General features: G+C 38.6%; 1 protein-coding gene across 1 annotated transcript; it reads left to right on the top strand.

Annotated features, from left to right (window-relative positions):
• The first annotated feature begins 10093 nt into the window (after positions 1–10093).
• LOC131015759 (putative late blight resistance protein homolog R1A-10) lies at positions 10094–12814 on the top strand. The gene has a single exon (XM_057944185.1). The coding sequence runs from the start codon at positions 10094–10096 to the stop codon at positions 12812–12814; it is 2721 nt and encodes a 906-aa protein (XP_057800168.1).
• Positions 12815–14028: the final 1214 nt, after the last annotated feature.

The following is a 14028-nucleotide window of genomic DNA, read 5'->3' on the forward strand; positions in this document are numbered from 1 at the left end:
TTCTGCTATAGATTTTAAGATACAAGATGAGGTTTGGTACAAGAAGACACCCAGTTATTCTGCTTTAAGAGTGTTTGGGTGCAGAGCTTATGCCCACATAAAGCAAGATAAGTTAGAGCCTAGAGCTCTAAAATGCATTATGTTGGGATATCCTAAGGGAGTGAAGGGTTATAAGCTTTGGTGCACAGAAACTGGAAACAATAAAGTAAAGTAGAGATGTTACTTTTGATGAAACAAACATGCCTTACTTGCAAAGTCAGAAAGAAAGCACAGGAGAACAGGCAACTGACACCAACAGTCTTGATGTCTTTCAGATGGAATTACACACAGGAGATGATGAAGAGCATAACTACACTGAAGGAGAAATCAGTAGTCAAAGAGTTGAAGAAACTGTTGATTCTGAAAGTCCTTTGAGAGACTATATGTTAGCAAGGGACAGAGAAAGAAGACAGATAATTCCTCCAGCAAGATATGCTCATGCGGAAATGGTTTATTATGCTTTAAGTGTAGCAGAAGAGCTCGAGTATCAGGAGCCTAGAAGCTATGCAGAAGCCATGAATTCACCTGAAAGGGAGAAGTGGTTGTTAGCTATGAAAGAAGAGATGTAATCTCTTGAAATGAATGGTACATGGATCTTGGTAACCAAACTAACAGGCAGGAAGTTAGTCACTTGTAAGTGGATTTACAAGAGGAAGGTGGAGTGTTTTGAGAAGGAGCAGGTGAGATACAAGGCAAGACTTGTAGCTCGAGGGTTTACTCAGAAAGAGGGTATTGACTACAATGAGGTGTTCTCACCTGTAGTGAAGCATACTTCTATAAGAGTTCTGTTGGCTATAACTGCTCATTTTGATTTGGAGCTAGAGCAAATGGATGTTAAGACAACATTTTTGCATGGAGAATTGGAAGAAAAAATACATATGTGCCAACCTGAAGGATTTATTCAACTAGATGCAAGAAACAAGGTATGTCTACTTCAAAAATCCTTGTATGGTTTGAAGCAAAGTCCTAGGCAGTGGCATATTAAGTTTGATGAGCATATGAAAAGAATAGGATTTGTAAAATCTGAACATGACAATTGTGTGTATGTGAAAAGAAGGAATGGAGTTGCAATAGTTTATCTTCTCTTATATGTTGATGATATGCTAATTGCTGAAAAGAAGAGATCTGATGTTATGGAAGTTAAATCTGATTTAAAGAAGTGTTTTGATATGAAAGATTTGGGGGCTGCTAAGAGAATTCTGGGTATGGATATAATAAGAGACAGAGCAGCTGGGGTCATTTGGCTAGGTCAGGAAGATTATATCCATAAGGTCTTAAGAAAGTTCAACTTACATGAAGCTAAGGTTCTGTCTACTCCTTTAGCTCCTCATGATAAGTTGTCTAATAAACAGTGCCCTAAAAGTGCAGAAGAGTTGAGAGATATGAGAGATATGCCTTACTCAAATTTAGTTGGCAGTCTAATGTACACTATGGTATGCTCTAGACCAGATATCTCTCATGCTATTAGTGTTACAAGTAGATATATGTCAAAACCAGGAAGAGAGCATTGGGAAGCTCTTAAGAAAGTTCTAAGATACCTAAAAGGAAGTGCTGATAAGGGTATTCTATTCCAAAGAAGCTCAGAAAGTTCTAAGTCTGTTCTAGTAGGATATTGTGACTCTGATTATGCAGCAAATGAAGACAATCGAAGGTCTCAGTCAGGCTATGTGTTTACTCTATTTGGTTCAGCTATCAGCTGGAAATCTTCTCTTCAACATGTTGTAGCTTTGTCTATAACAGAGGCTGAATATATGGCTATTACTGAGGCTGTGAAGGAGGCCATATGGCTTAAAGGTTTGCTTTCAGACTTTGATATCCAGCAAGATGGTGTAGAAATAAATTGTGATAGTCAGAGTGCACTATGTCTGGTAAAACATCAGACATTCCATGAAAGGTCAAAGCATATTGATACAAGGTTACATTTTGTCAGAGATATCGTTGAGAAAGGTATAGTTCTTATGAAGAAAGTATCTACTGATGAGAATGCAACAGATATGTTGACTAAAGCAGTTCCTGTTTCAAAGTTTGTTCATTGTATGGAGTTAATCAAGGTGGTGGCTCAGGCTGATTCCTGAGTTGCTCTGATTAGTTTTGTTTTTGTATGGTGGAGTGTGGTTAGTGTCTGTCAAAGTCTGTTTTCGGAGGAGGAATTTGAGCTGGTTTTTTCTTCAAGGAAAGATGGCTAGTGATTTTATGAATCAAGGTGGAGAATTGTTGTGTGTGATTCATTAAATCGCATTTCATCTTTGAGTAAGGAGAAACACGCTGCTGTGGAAGGACTAAGCTGCAAAAGTCAGAAACACGGAGGGACTAAGTTGCAATACTTATTAGTTCCTTTGTGGTTAGATCTTGTCCGTTGATTCTGTTCAATGGTTGAGATTAGATGAGCTGTGAATTAGTTATAACTAATTCAGTCATCTTCTTCATCGAGTTAAGGGGTTTTTTGCAGAGAGTCATCTTCAGCGTGAGTTTTTTCTTTGGGTGTGTGAAATTGTATTGGGTAGCAATCTAGATCTCTGGGTTTCTCACTTCAAAGTTTGTGAGGTTGTTTGAGTGTTGATTGTTGCTGTTGTACATTCTCAGTTTGTGAGTTGTGAATAAAATCGAGCTCTGATTCTTGGCCCGTGGACGTAGGGAATTCTTCCCGAACCACGTAAACTCTGAGTTGCATTTCGTTTGTTGCTTTAATCTACAAAGAATCCTTGCTTGTTACAACATACGTGATCTCGATTAATTTTCTCTATCAATTGATTTGTTGATGAATTAACCTCTTTTCTTGCACTATGATAGTAAACTTCCTGTTGTAAGTTTAAATTGTAGTGCTTAAAAACTTTGGACAGCTCGCAAGATAGAGAAATGGTTAGCAGGCCAAGACATATTTGAACTTCCCTTCCCCATTTTCTAGTATTATGTTTTGAACTTCTATATATATACATGTTTGACATTAATAACTATATTCAGCTTAACTGAGACACAACAGTTGGAGACTTCTAGCAGCCATGCTTCATTGCAGGTAGTGTGGAGGTTTCCAAATTCTTGTTCATGAAGATGCATGAGTATATATAGAGTAAAATGAGTAAAACCAACCAACCTCATGTTCAGTGTGACAAAGTGAGCATATGACCTGCACATGCCTCTGGAATAACTAGAAAGTAAAACACAAGAAAAAAGCTCTTGAAAAGATAGAATACTACTTGATATAAGCATATAAGAAACAGAGACACAATTATTCCAGATATAGCATACCTTATCAATTCAAGTGTGAGCTTTTGGTCAATGCAAATATTGTTCTGTTGGCCAGAATATAAACAACTAAGCATTACTAACTAATTCCCCACGGAGAGGTATATCCAGTGGCGAAGCCAGGAATTTAGTTCTGGGGGGCTGAACTTTGACGGAGCTCGATTTTTTTTTTGGGGGGGAGGGGGCGGGGGGGCATTCCATACATTAGAGACATTTTTTTCTTAAAAGACAAACATAAGAATAATAATAAAGAACAACATTTTCATAGATTATACAATTTCAATACATTACAATTTTGTTTGGAGCATTCCGTGCATTTTAGGCATTCTTTATTAAAAGACAAGTACAATAATAGTAATAACAAACAACATTTTCTTATATTATAGTCTCTGAGAGCGGACGAGTATGGGTGACTGCCCAGGGCCCATAATTATCGGGGGCCTAAAAAAATTTACATCCTCTTATGTATACTATTATTATTACTTACTAGTTCGCTACCCGTCGAAATTCAACGAAAATTACTTATTATATATAGGTTTTGTTAATAATTTTAAGTATAAATTTGATAATTGTATAATTTTGCAGATTATGAACTTCGTTTATATATACTCATATCTATACTATATTAAAAAAGGGGCTCTCAATTTCAATGGCAATTTTGAAAATATCTTTAATATGAAGGTTAGAAATTAAATGATCCATTCATTAACCCCATTATCTCTCACTCACATTCTGTCACACCCCGATTCTTGAATGAATAAATATAATCGAGGTGCAACTAATTCATAGAAATAAACAAGGAACAACCTTGTTAAAACCCGAATAATAAGATAACGAGTCGGGCTAGGCCCCTTTGGATCACAAGTTTTGTTTCATATTTCTGACAACCGGCGTTCATTAACATAAAACTAGAAATTTTAAATTGAAGCTCAACATGAAGTCATCTTAAGTTGAGAAAACAAAAGATGTATAAGAGTTGTTACTACAGCGGAAGTCTATATAGAAATTGAACCCTAGCCTCAGCTCAGTCCCGTCAGCATCGGCCAGCCAACCTGAAAACATTTGAAAGTATTTTTGGGCTAAGTACTAATGTACTCAGTGGGCATGCATTTTCATAAACATTTCATATTTTCGTAAAGACAGTTTATCCAATCATACTTGACATAACTTAGAAGGTTTTAAAGTGAAATAACTTCAAAGCATGTTAAAATAATTTGGGTTAATAGCCGGAAAATACACGAACTATTTTCAAATTTGCATATTGCACATCACCTTCAAAAATAGCCCCAGAATACACCACCTTTTAATTTAATTGCAAATTGCACCCGCGTTGACTACCACCTTGATCGGTGGTGACGTGGCTGTCGGATTTTGTTGACGTGGACGATTTTCCGATATAGGAATACGACGTCGTTTTGTTGTTACATTACAACACCCAAAACGATGTCGTTTTTTGAGTGAGTATAATTAAAAAAAAAAAATGAGACATCTCGGTCTTCTTCTCCGCTCGAGCACAGAGAGATCTTCGCCGCCTCAACATCATCCTCCATCCTCCATCTTCGCCACTTTCTCTGAATCCAATCGAGATCCAACCGCCGCCTCACCTGCTATCCTCCATCTTCCATCTCCGCCCCTTTCCCTTCCATCTTCCATCCCCGACTCGCTGAGATCCATCCACCGCCTCACCGCCATCCTCCATCCTCCCTCTCTGCCCTTTTCCCTGAATCTCCATCTTCCATCTCCGACTCGCCGAGATCCATCCGCTGTCTCACCTGCCATCCTCCAACTTCCATCTCCGCTCTTTTCCTTGAATCTCCGCCTGGCCGTTGCCAGCCACCACAACATCAACGCCACCCCCAAATTAAACCCTAGATCATCTTGCATAAGGGGAAATCCCCAAATCTGCAAATCTCTCGTCCCTACACCAATTTTCAAGGTCAAGCAAAAACAATTGCTCACCCCCTTCATCCAAGAGGAGGCGGCGCAAATCTGTGTTTTGATGGGTTTCGATGAGCTTGATTTTTGTTGTAGACGAGGAGGCGGCGCAAATCGATGAGCTTTATTTTTTGGTTTTATGTGATGTGTTTCGACTTTGGACCGGGGGCGGCGCAAATCTATGTTTTGATGGATTTCTACAGCAACTTCGATGGGCTTCGAGGAAGGCGGAGTAGGTGAGGCGGCGGGAGGTGGTACGCTGCGGTCGCCGGTGGAGGCGCCGCTGATCCGTAGTGAAATAGAGGTTTCTGGGGAGGCGGTAGATCCAGGCGGTGGTTGTGGGTTGCTGACAGAGGCGGCAACTGGACAACCCTTTCGGAAGGGGAGGCCAGTGATTGCTCGCCGGATTCTGGAGATTTTTGTGGTGGTGGTTATGGTGGAGGTGAGGGAAAATGGTGGTTGTGGTTGTATTTCGCCGGATTCTGGAAATGGTGATGGCTCGCCGGATTTTGGAATGGCTCGCCGGACTACCTGTCGGAATTTTTTTTTTTAATTCTTCAAAATATCAAAACTATGTCGTTTTGATAACGTGGCTTGCCAGCTTGTAAAAAAAGCCACGTGGCTGTCCATGTCATCGTCGGTCAAACTTAAGAGTTGCCGAAATTTTCGCCGTGTGCAATTTACAACTAAATTAAAAGGTGATGTATTCTAGAGCTAATTTTAAAGGTGATGTGCAATATGCAAATTTGAAAATAGTTCGTGTATTTTCCGGCTATTAACCCAAATAATTTCTTTCATTTGTGCGCACATGTCACACTCCCTTTCCGTTACTCGCTGTGATCCCAGACCTTTTAGCTACCGACGGATCCATTTCTCCCATTGCACTTGCCCTGAGGACGTAACTCAGACAAGTTGAATTGACATCGGGACGCTACCCAAGCAGGCTTTACATGATACATGCTCCGGAACACATCCCGTCGAGCACCCTTATAACGCATCTGGCCAGTGCCCGATGGAGATCAACCCACCAGGTCAGCTAGCATGTGTACACGATTCTCAGACAACGTGTTAGGTCATAAGAGAACCTCAATTGATTAACTTTGCGAGCCTTAAACAGAGCAGAGTGCACATAAACATTTTATTGGATAAACAGTTTGCATTTCATTAAATAAACAGTTTGCAATTCATTGAAACATTTAGAGCTTAATAACTCAATCATACTTTATACATTTGGAAAGTAAGCCCACCTGATTAGGCAAAGCCTGAAGATCATAAACATGGAAACCTGTCTTGGGAAAGCAGCGCTAATTCCCTTGGTCCACAAAGCCTACAAGAAATCTATTATCTTAATAGGTCTCCCGAATCTAATCTTAAGTCATAGTGAAGTGCTTAACATTTTATGATTCATCACGCCGGGTTTTCAAAATTTAATGAAGATCGAAAACAAATTCTTGAGCTAAGGACACCAACAATATCCTTTCTTGATTTTTGTTTAATAATTGGAATTATAAATAAAACCAATTAAATCACAAATGCTTTTATTGCAAAACGCAAATGCAATACATGTCATGCTTTAAACATATGATAAGTAATAACTTAAAATATGCACATAATAATAATATAATATTATTATGCAAATTATTCATTAAAATAATAATTAATCAACTATTAAAAGTCTAGTTAATTAAAAACATATTAGCCCATTATAAATAATTAGAACAGGCCCAAGCTTAAATCAAAGAATCGGTCCAACTTAATAATATAAATCAGCCCACAATTGAAATGAGAAGCCCTTTTGTAAAAAAATTCGCAGCCCACCTCAAATAAATAAGACGTGGCCTATTAAAATATAAAAACAAGCCCAAACACTTATTAAAATCGGCTCAAACTCTCTTTTTCCCTTTTTTTTTTTCAGAATCAAACACGCACACACACTCACACTCTCAGCTTTCTCTCTCTCTCTCTCTCTGCTCACCACCCAGATCCGCCTCTCTCTCTCCCTCGAATCTCCTCCGGCGGCGACCGCCGCCGATCACCCCGCCTTCATCTCCCTCGTCGCACCACACCATTCGGCTCACCAATACCCACGAAAGAAACAGCGAAGCAGCGGCGATTCCGCCTCCGCCTTCCTCCTTGGCGACGGCGAGGCGCCGCCGCCTCCCTCGATCTCTCGTCTTCCCCGGCGAAGCGCCGCCTCTCCTACGCTCCCCCTGTAAACTCCGACATCGACAAGGCCATCGAGTCTCTCCCTCATCTCCCCTCGTTTCTCCTCTCCCCTGCTCCGGACAGAACGACGGCAGAGCCGCCGCCGCCGAACCCTAGGCTCCCAAATCCGGTCTCCTCTCGCTCCAATTCTCGGCGACCATAGCAGTAGCCATGGCTGCCGCCGATGACAAACGCTACAAGCCACCTGGAACCAAAGGTTCCCAATTCCGACCTTCCCTTTCTAAAATCCGGCGACGACGGTCAGCAGCTTCACGCCACCACCGCCGTGCCCTAGCTACTGCCTCCCTCTTCCCTTTGTTCGGTCCGACAGTAGCTAATAGCCACCGCCATTGCCGCCCTGACTCCCGACTCTCACATCCCTTCCTCGACAGACACTCTCCAAGCAGAGATACCCCACGAGTTCTATTCTTGTTTTAGTTATCAGCATTTTCATTTCATGCACATATCTTATGTTCTTATGGAGCAGTGATTGGTACACAAATAAACAAAACATAGGCAACAAAACTATCAGTTCTTATATCTCATTATCTGTATTCTCATTGTATGAAACATTTACATCTCGTTGTCTTTATTGTTATGTAAACTCAGTTATAGATGGACATATGAACAAACATAAAGCTGTATATGTGTGTGTTTACTGCTATGAATTGAAGAAAAACCTTGATAGGAAAGGCTGAGCTTTTTCTTGATGTTATGCCTGAGTGTTCTACTAGTTTGAGGAAGGGCTTTGAGTTGGTGTATCTTTTAGATGGCAGCATCGATTGAGCATTGAGGAAGTTGTCAAGATGTGTTATTGTGTATGTGTTTGCTGTATTGTGAGGAGATGAATATAGGTAGGCAAAACTTGGATGGGATGGAAGCATGGAGTTGGTAGGAGTTCACTATAATTGTACTAACAATATGGCTTGATGTTTCTTATAGGCTGATTGATCCCTACTTGTACCTTGACTGAAATTGAGGCTTATTTTGAGGAGTAGGTGGTGTATGTAAGGGTGAGGGAGGAAGCGTGGTGATCGTGGCATGTGCTCATAGAATAAGGCTCAAAATGTGAATAATTAAATCAAGCACACATAAATAACTCAAGACTTCAATTAAAATCTCTATGATATTGAAAATTTTGGATATGTAAAAAATCCTTTAAAGTTTGCTAATTGAAATACTAGTGCAACTATTTAAATACTCAATTTATATAAATATGAGATGCACACGAATTTAAATGACTCAAATTTACAAAAGTTTTTGTAATTCATTTTTGTTGGAATTAAAATTCAATTCATTTCAAATACTCCGGCGTAAATCATCTTAATCCAAGTTCGAAATAATTTCTAAACTTAATAGAAATGAGCGGGGTATTACAACTTCCCACGTCAACTTTTATGATAATTACAAACCTACACCACATTCATACAAAATTATAGAAGGAGCCCCACATCTGTACAATATTTGTTCAAAATTATATAAAAAAAACCCCAACATGATATTATTCAGACAAAATTACCTTATGAGTTTTCTATAATTATAAAGCTATAATAAAATCATAAAATAAGACCCAACATGCTTCCGTATCAATTCAATATTAACTTTAACATAAACCAACTTTATATCTTTAGTCGAACTATTTCTAGGATCTGCTTCGTTGCGTTTTACTGACTCTTCGCCCTTGTGGGGTACGTCCAACCACACACTCGCAAGAGATGGATGCAACACTCCTCCTTTAGAAGCAACTATGAATTGCCCAGAGTCTATCACTCTTATTTTACGAAAAAAAAAATCCAACCACGCAAACGCATAAGATGTTTAAGCGATGATTTTCTCTGAGAATTCTCAGTCTCGACATATAAGACTTAGTTGGTAAACAAAAGAAAATAGTTACTCAATTGGAAAGTTGAGCAAATCAAAGTGTTTATTGAGGAATTGTATAATATGTAATACATTTAAGTAATATCTCCTTTAGGGAGGAGACAAACTTGTTTAGCTACTCATTAGGTAGCTTTCTACTAAATACATAAGATAAAATTAAATAAATTAAATATAATATAATTCATCCATAAAAACTCACTCTAATACCATTATAGGCGAGAGCGTGAGAATGTGTGATGCGTATGTTTTATCATTATAAAAGAACAAATTCGTTAAGATATTTTGATATAAAAGTTAAAAAGGTGGAGTTGTTGTGTAATTTATTTCTCACTCCAAAATTTTATTAATCATTGAATTGTACACTAAACAAGTATCGTGAATAATTTATAGATTTCGATAGAATTAATTTATAATTTCAGTAGAATTGATTTATAGATTCAACGAAATAATTCTAACTATTTTCGCAGTTAGGAGTTTAATTGGAGCATCCCATTTAAATAAGGAGAATCTGTAAGTCACAAGTCAATGCTTATATATCTCTCCTCAATTATTATCACAAACATTCGCTTTAACATTATTGCCAACGCTAAGATAAGATATGTCGGTTGGCCCTACACTTTACTACCCACAGTTTTGAACCGAGTCAAAAACCAGCAAGTTTGGCACCAAAAAGATGACCAATTAAGATTGAATCGCTAGCCAATAGCCATTATGCTAAATTAAGATTCTATCAAATTCTTGTTCAAAATTCTCATAATTATACTCTGTTTCCCTTCTACTGATATCGATCATGGCGGCCTACGCAGCCTTGGTTTCTCTAATGCATATCATAGACGACCTCGAGCGCCACCATTCCCCTCCAATTTCTCTAAACAAACACCAAGTTCAATCCCTCACTGAAAATGTCACGTTCTTGCAGGAGTTTCTCGAAGCTTATATCTCTCCTGTTTCCGACGACGCAGATCCCTTGGAGATGCGTATTGCAGATGCAGCTTATGCAGCTGAAGACGCCATCGAATCTCATATCGTGGCCAAGATTCAGCTGAGCAGATCCAGAGAAACCATTCGCAGCCGCTTCCTCAGCTGCTTTCGAGCTCCAAAGGATCCGAAAACTGTCTCATCAAATCATGATGATGATGAAGAGATGAACTTGTTTCAAGATGTGCAAAATATGATACAAGAAATGGATCAGATCAAGAGTTTGGCGATGCAGAGGAATACAGAGAAGGTGGTGCTCCATGATACGAGGCGTAGCTTCGTCTCTGCTTCTTCTTCCACTGGGAACAACAGTAGTGGCATGGTGGTATGGTCCGACGTTGTCGTCAATGGAATCTTGGAAAGGGTCGTTTCGGACCAACGCGAACGCCAAGTCATCCCGATCACAGGAATGGGCGGGATAGGTAAGACCACTCTTGCCAAAACTGTTTATTCGAAGAAAATTATTGAGCAGCGTTTTGATGTTCGTGCTTGGGCTACTATTTCTCAACAATACAACACAAGGGAAATTCTTTGTGAACTTGTTTCTCAAGCCACTAAAAAAACCAAGGAACAACTTAGTGAAAAGAGTGAAGATGGACTAGGATTAGAGCTCCACCAGTATTTGTCAGGTAGAAGGTTTCTAATTGTGATGGATGATATGTGGAGCATCGATGCTTGGGATAGGATACAACGTTTCTTTCCCGAAAATGAGAATTGTAGTCGGATATTAGTGACGACTAGGCTTTCCCACTTGAGTTCCCAATTGAACAACAATTATAGCCTTCAAATGGAATTTTTAGATGAGGTTAGAAGCTGGGAACTGTTCTCAAAAATTGTGTTTGGGGTTGGAAGTTGCCCTCATGAGTTAGAGAAAATTGGAAAGAAAATAGTAGAGAATTGCAGAGGACTTCCTTTATCAATTGTTGTAGTGGGGGGTATTTTGAGAAATAGGGAACACACTCTAGGAGTTTGGGAATCAATTAGTCAGAACTTAGCTTCAGAAGTGAATTTGGATAATGATAAGTTTTGCATGGAACTTTTGAAAATGAGCTATAATCATTTGCCAGTTTATTTAAAGCCATGTTTTTTGTATATGGGAGTGTTTGAGGAGGATGATTCGGTTAGAGTCTCAACACTCGTGAAGCTATGGGTTTCTGAAGGATTTTTAAAACCCATGAATGACAAAAGTTTGGAAACTATTTCCATAGAGTTCTTAAAGGACTTGGTTGATAGAAATCTCATTCTAGTTGATAAAGTGGAGTCTACAGGAAACATAAAATTTGTCAAAATTCATGATTTGTTGAGGGATTTATGCTTGAACCAGAGCAAGAAAGATGGGTTCTATCATGTGATAGGGCAATCTAGTCCTCGATGCATGAGTAGCCAGCGCCGCGTTGTTATACCCAGGAACACGCCAAAGAAGAAAGTTCTTGACAACTTGCAGTCTATGCCACGTGCTCGTTCCATAATCAGTGAATATCGGAAAGTCCCGCGTATTAAGAATTCGGGGTTGCTTAGAACATTACATGCATACAAGTTTCCTTATTTTGAAGATGATCGCCACGTGATCAAGTACTTTGCGTCTCAGTATGTTAACTTGCGCCACCTTGTTGTTACAGTTGGTAGCATGTCCTCGATCTTTACCTCGTTTACTTGCTTCTGGAATCTGCACATTTTGATTGTTTCTTGTACTGGGAAGGAGTTCACTGCACCTGCTGAGATTTGGAGAATGCCACAACTTAGGCATATTGAAATGACAGGAAGATTTTATCTTCCAGAACCTTTGAGTGATGATGTCGTCGTCATGGAGAATCTACTGGTGTTAGAGACAATAACAGATTTCAAGTGCAGTGAAGAGGTGGTTAAGAGAATTCCAAATATAAAAAAATTGGTGATAGAGTATCTTGGGAGAGGGGGAGTCGAGCAAGATGATTATTATTGTCTGAACAATATCAAACGTCTGTGTAAATTGGAATCCCTCTACATATGGTGCTGGTATAATTTTGGAGCTTCTCTGTATGCGCTCACATTCCCCCAAAGCCTCAAGAAGTTGACTCTTGACATGAATCGTGGCTTTGAATGGGAAAAAATATTGGAAAAGATAGGTTCAATGCCCCTTCTCGAGAAGTTCAAGTTGGAAATGGGATGCTTTGGAACAGGCAAGTGGGAAATGGTTGAAGGCCAATTCCCTTCCCTCAAATACTTGGGATTGGGTTCGTGTCGTAGTTTGGAGCATTGGACTGCGGAATCGAACTCCATCTTTCCACGCCTTGAGACGCTTCATCTTTATGATATGAAAGAGTTGAAGGAGATCCCGACTCAAATTGGAGACATACCGACGCTGCAAAAGATAACGATGAGCGATTGTGGCGAATCTGCTGTGATGTGCGCAAAGGAGATCGTAGAGGAACAAGTGGAATTACAAGGGGAAGATCTTCCATTTCATGTTCAAGTTGGGCTTTCGCGTAAGAACGAAGCAGTGCAGAGCTTGGCAGGCCCCAACTTCGAAGTTATATGTAATAGCTCTAGTTAGGTTTTACCACCATTAATATCTCTCTTGCTTTTGTGTGTGTGCTTATTTTTCTTCAATCAGTACCTGTGAGTGTGTGTATGCGTGAGAAATGTTGAAGAAGAAGGGGGTGGGTTTGTTTTAAAAAAATGGAAATAGATTTGGGCTTTTAGTTGTGGGCCGATTTTTTTATAATCCTGTTGGGCTGCATTATTATTTATTTTAAAGCATGGGCTGCGAATTTTATATATGTCTTGGGTTGATTTAATTTAAGTTTGGGCTTCTACATATTGTTCAAAATTTTTGGATTGCAGATTTTATTTAAATTAATTAGACTTTATATTTAAGTTTGATTATTTATTATTTTAAAGAGAAAAAAAACTGATTGCATAAGATTATTATTATTATTATTATTATTATTATTATTATTATTATTATTATTATTATTATTATTATTATTATTATTATTATTATTATTATTATTATTATTATATTTTAAGTGTAATTACTTGTTATATGAGTTGAGCATGAAATGATTTGTTAAGCATTTTTGCAAATGAAAGTATTTATAATTTAAAATTGGTTTTCATTAAATCCAATTATCAAAGAAAGTCGAGCAACGATATTGTCGGTAACTTTAGCTCAAAAATTTATTTTTCAATTATTTATTCATTAAATTTTGAAAATCCGGCTAAGTGAATCATAGAATGTTAAACACTTTCACTATGACATTAAGTTAACTTCACGAGACCTATTAAGAATAGAATTTCTTGTAGGCTTTGTGACCAAGGGGATTAGCGCTGCTTTCCCAAGACAGGTTTATATGTGTATGATCTTCAGGCTTTGCCTATTCAGATGGGCTTACTTTCCAAATGTATAAAGTATGATTAAGTTATTAAGCTCTAAATGTTTCAATGAAATGCAAATCGTTTATTCAATAAAATGCAAACTGTTTATCCAATAAAACATTTTGTGCACACTGCTCCGTTTAAGGCTCGCATAAGTTAATCGATCGAGGTTCTCTCTTCACCTAACACGTTATTTGAGAATTGTGTACACCTATTAGCTGACCTGGTGGGTTGATCTCCATCGGGCACTAATAATGTATAAGGCGTTATAAGGGTGCTCGACGGGATGTGTTTCAGAGCATTGGGTGCTAGCAACGCTAACTTTTTAATAAGTTTTAACTCTTTAAAATTATTAAAGAGATACTTATGAACACTGCGTGTCATGACTCG

The sequence above is a fragment of the Salvia miltiorrhiza genome, chromosome 3 (genome assembly GCF_028751815.1).
Source record: "Salvia miltiorrhiza cultivar Shanhuang (shh) chromosome 3, IMPLAD_Smil_shh, whole genome shotgun sequence".
NCBI classification, from domain to species: Eukaryota; Viridiplantae; Streptophyta; class Magnoliopsida; order Lamiales; family Lamiaceae; genus Salvia; species Salvia miltiorrhiza.

Excerpts from the sequence above, each read along its gene's own strand:
- LOC131015759 (XM_057944185.1), top strand. The coding sequence starts at position 10,094 with ATGGCGGCCTACGCAGCCTTGGTTTCTCTAATGCATATCATAGACGAC.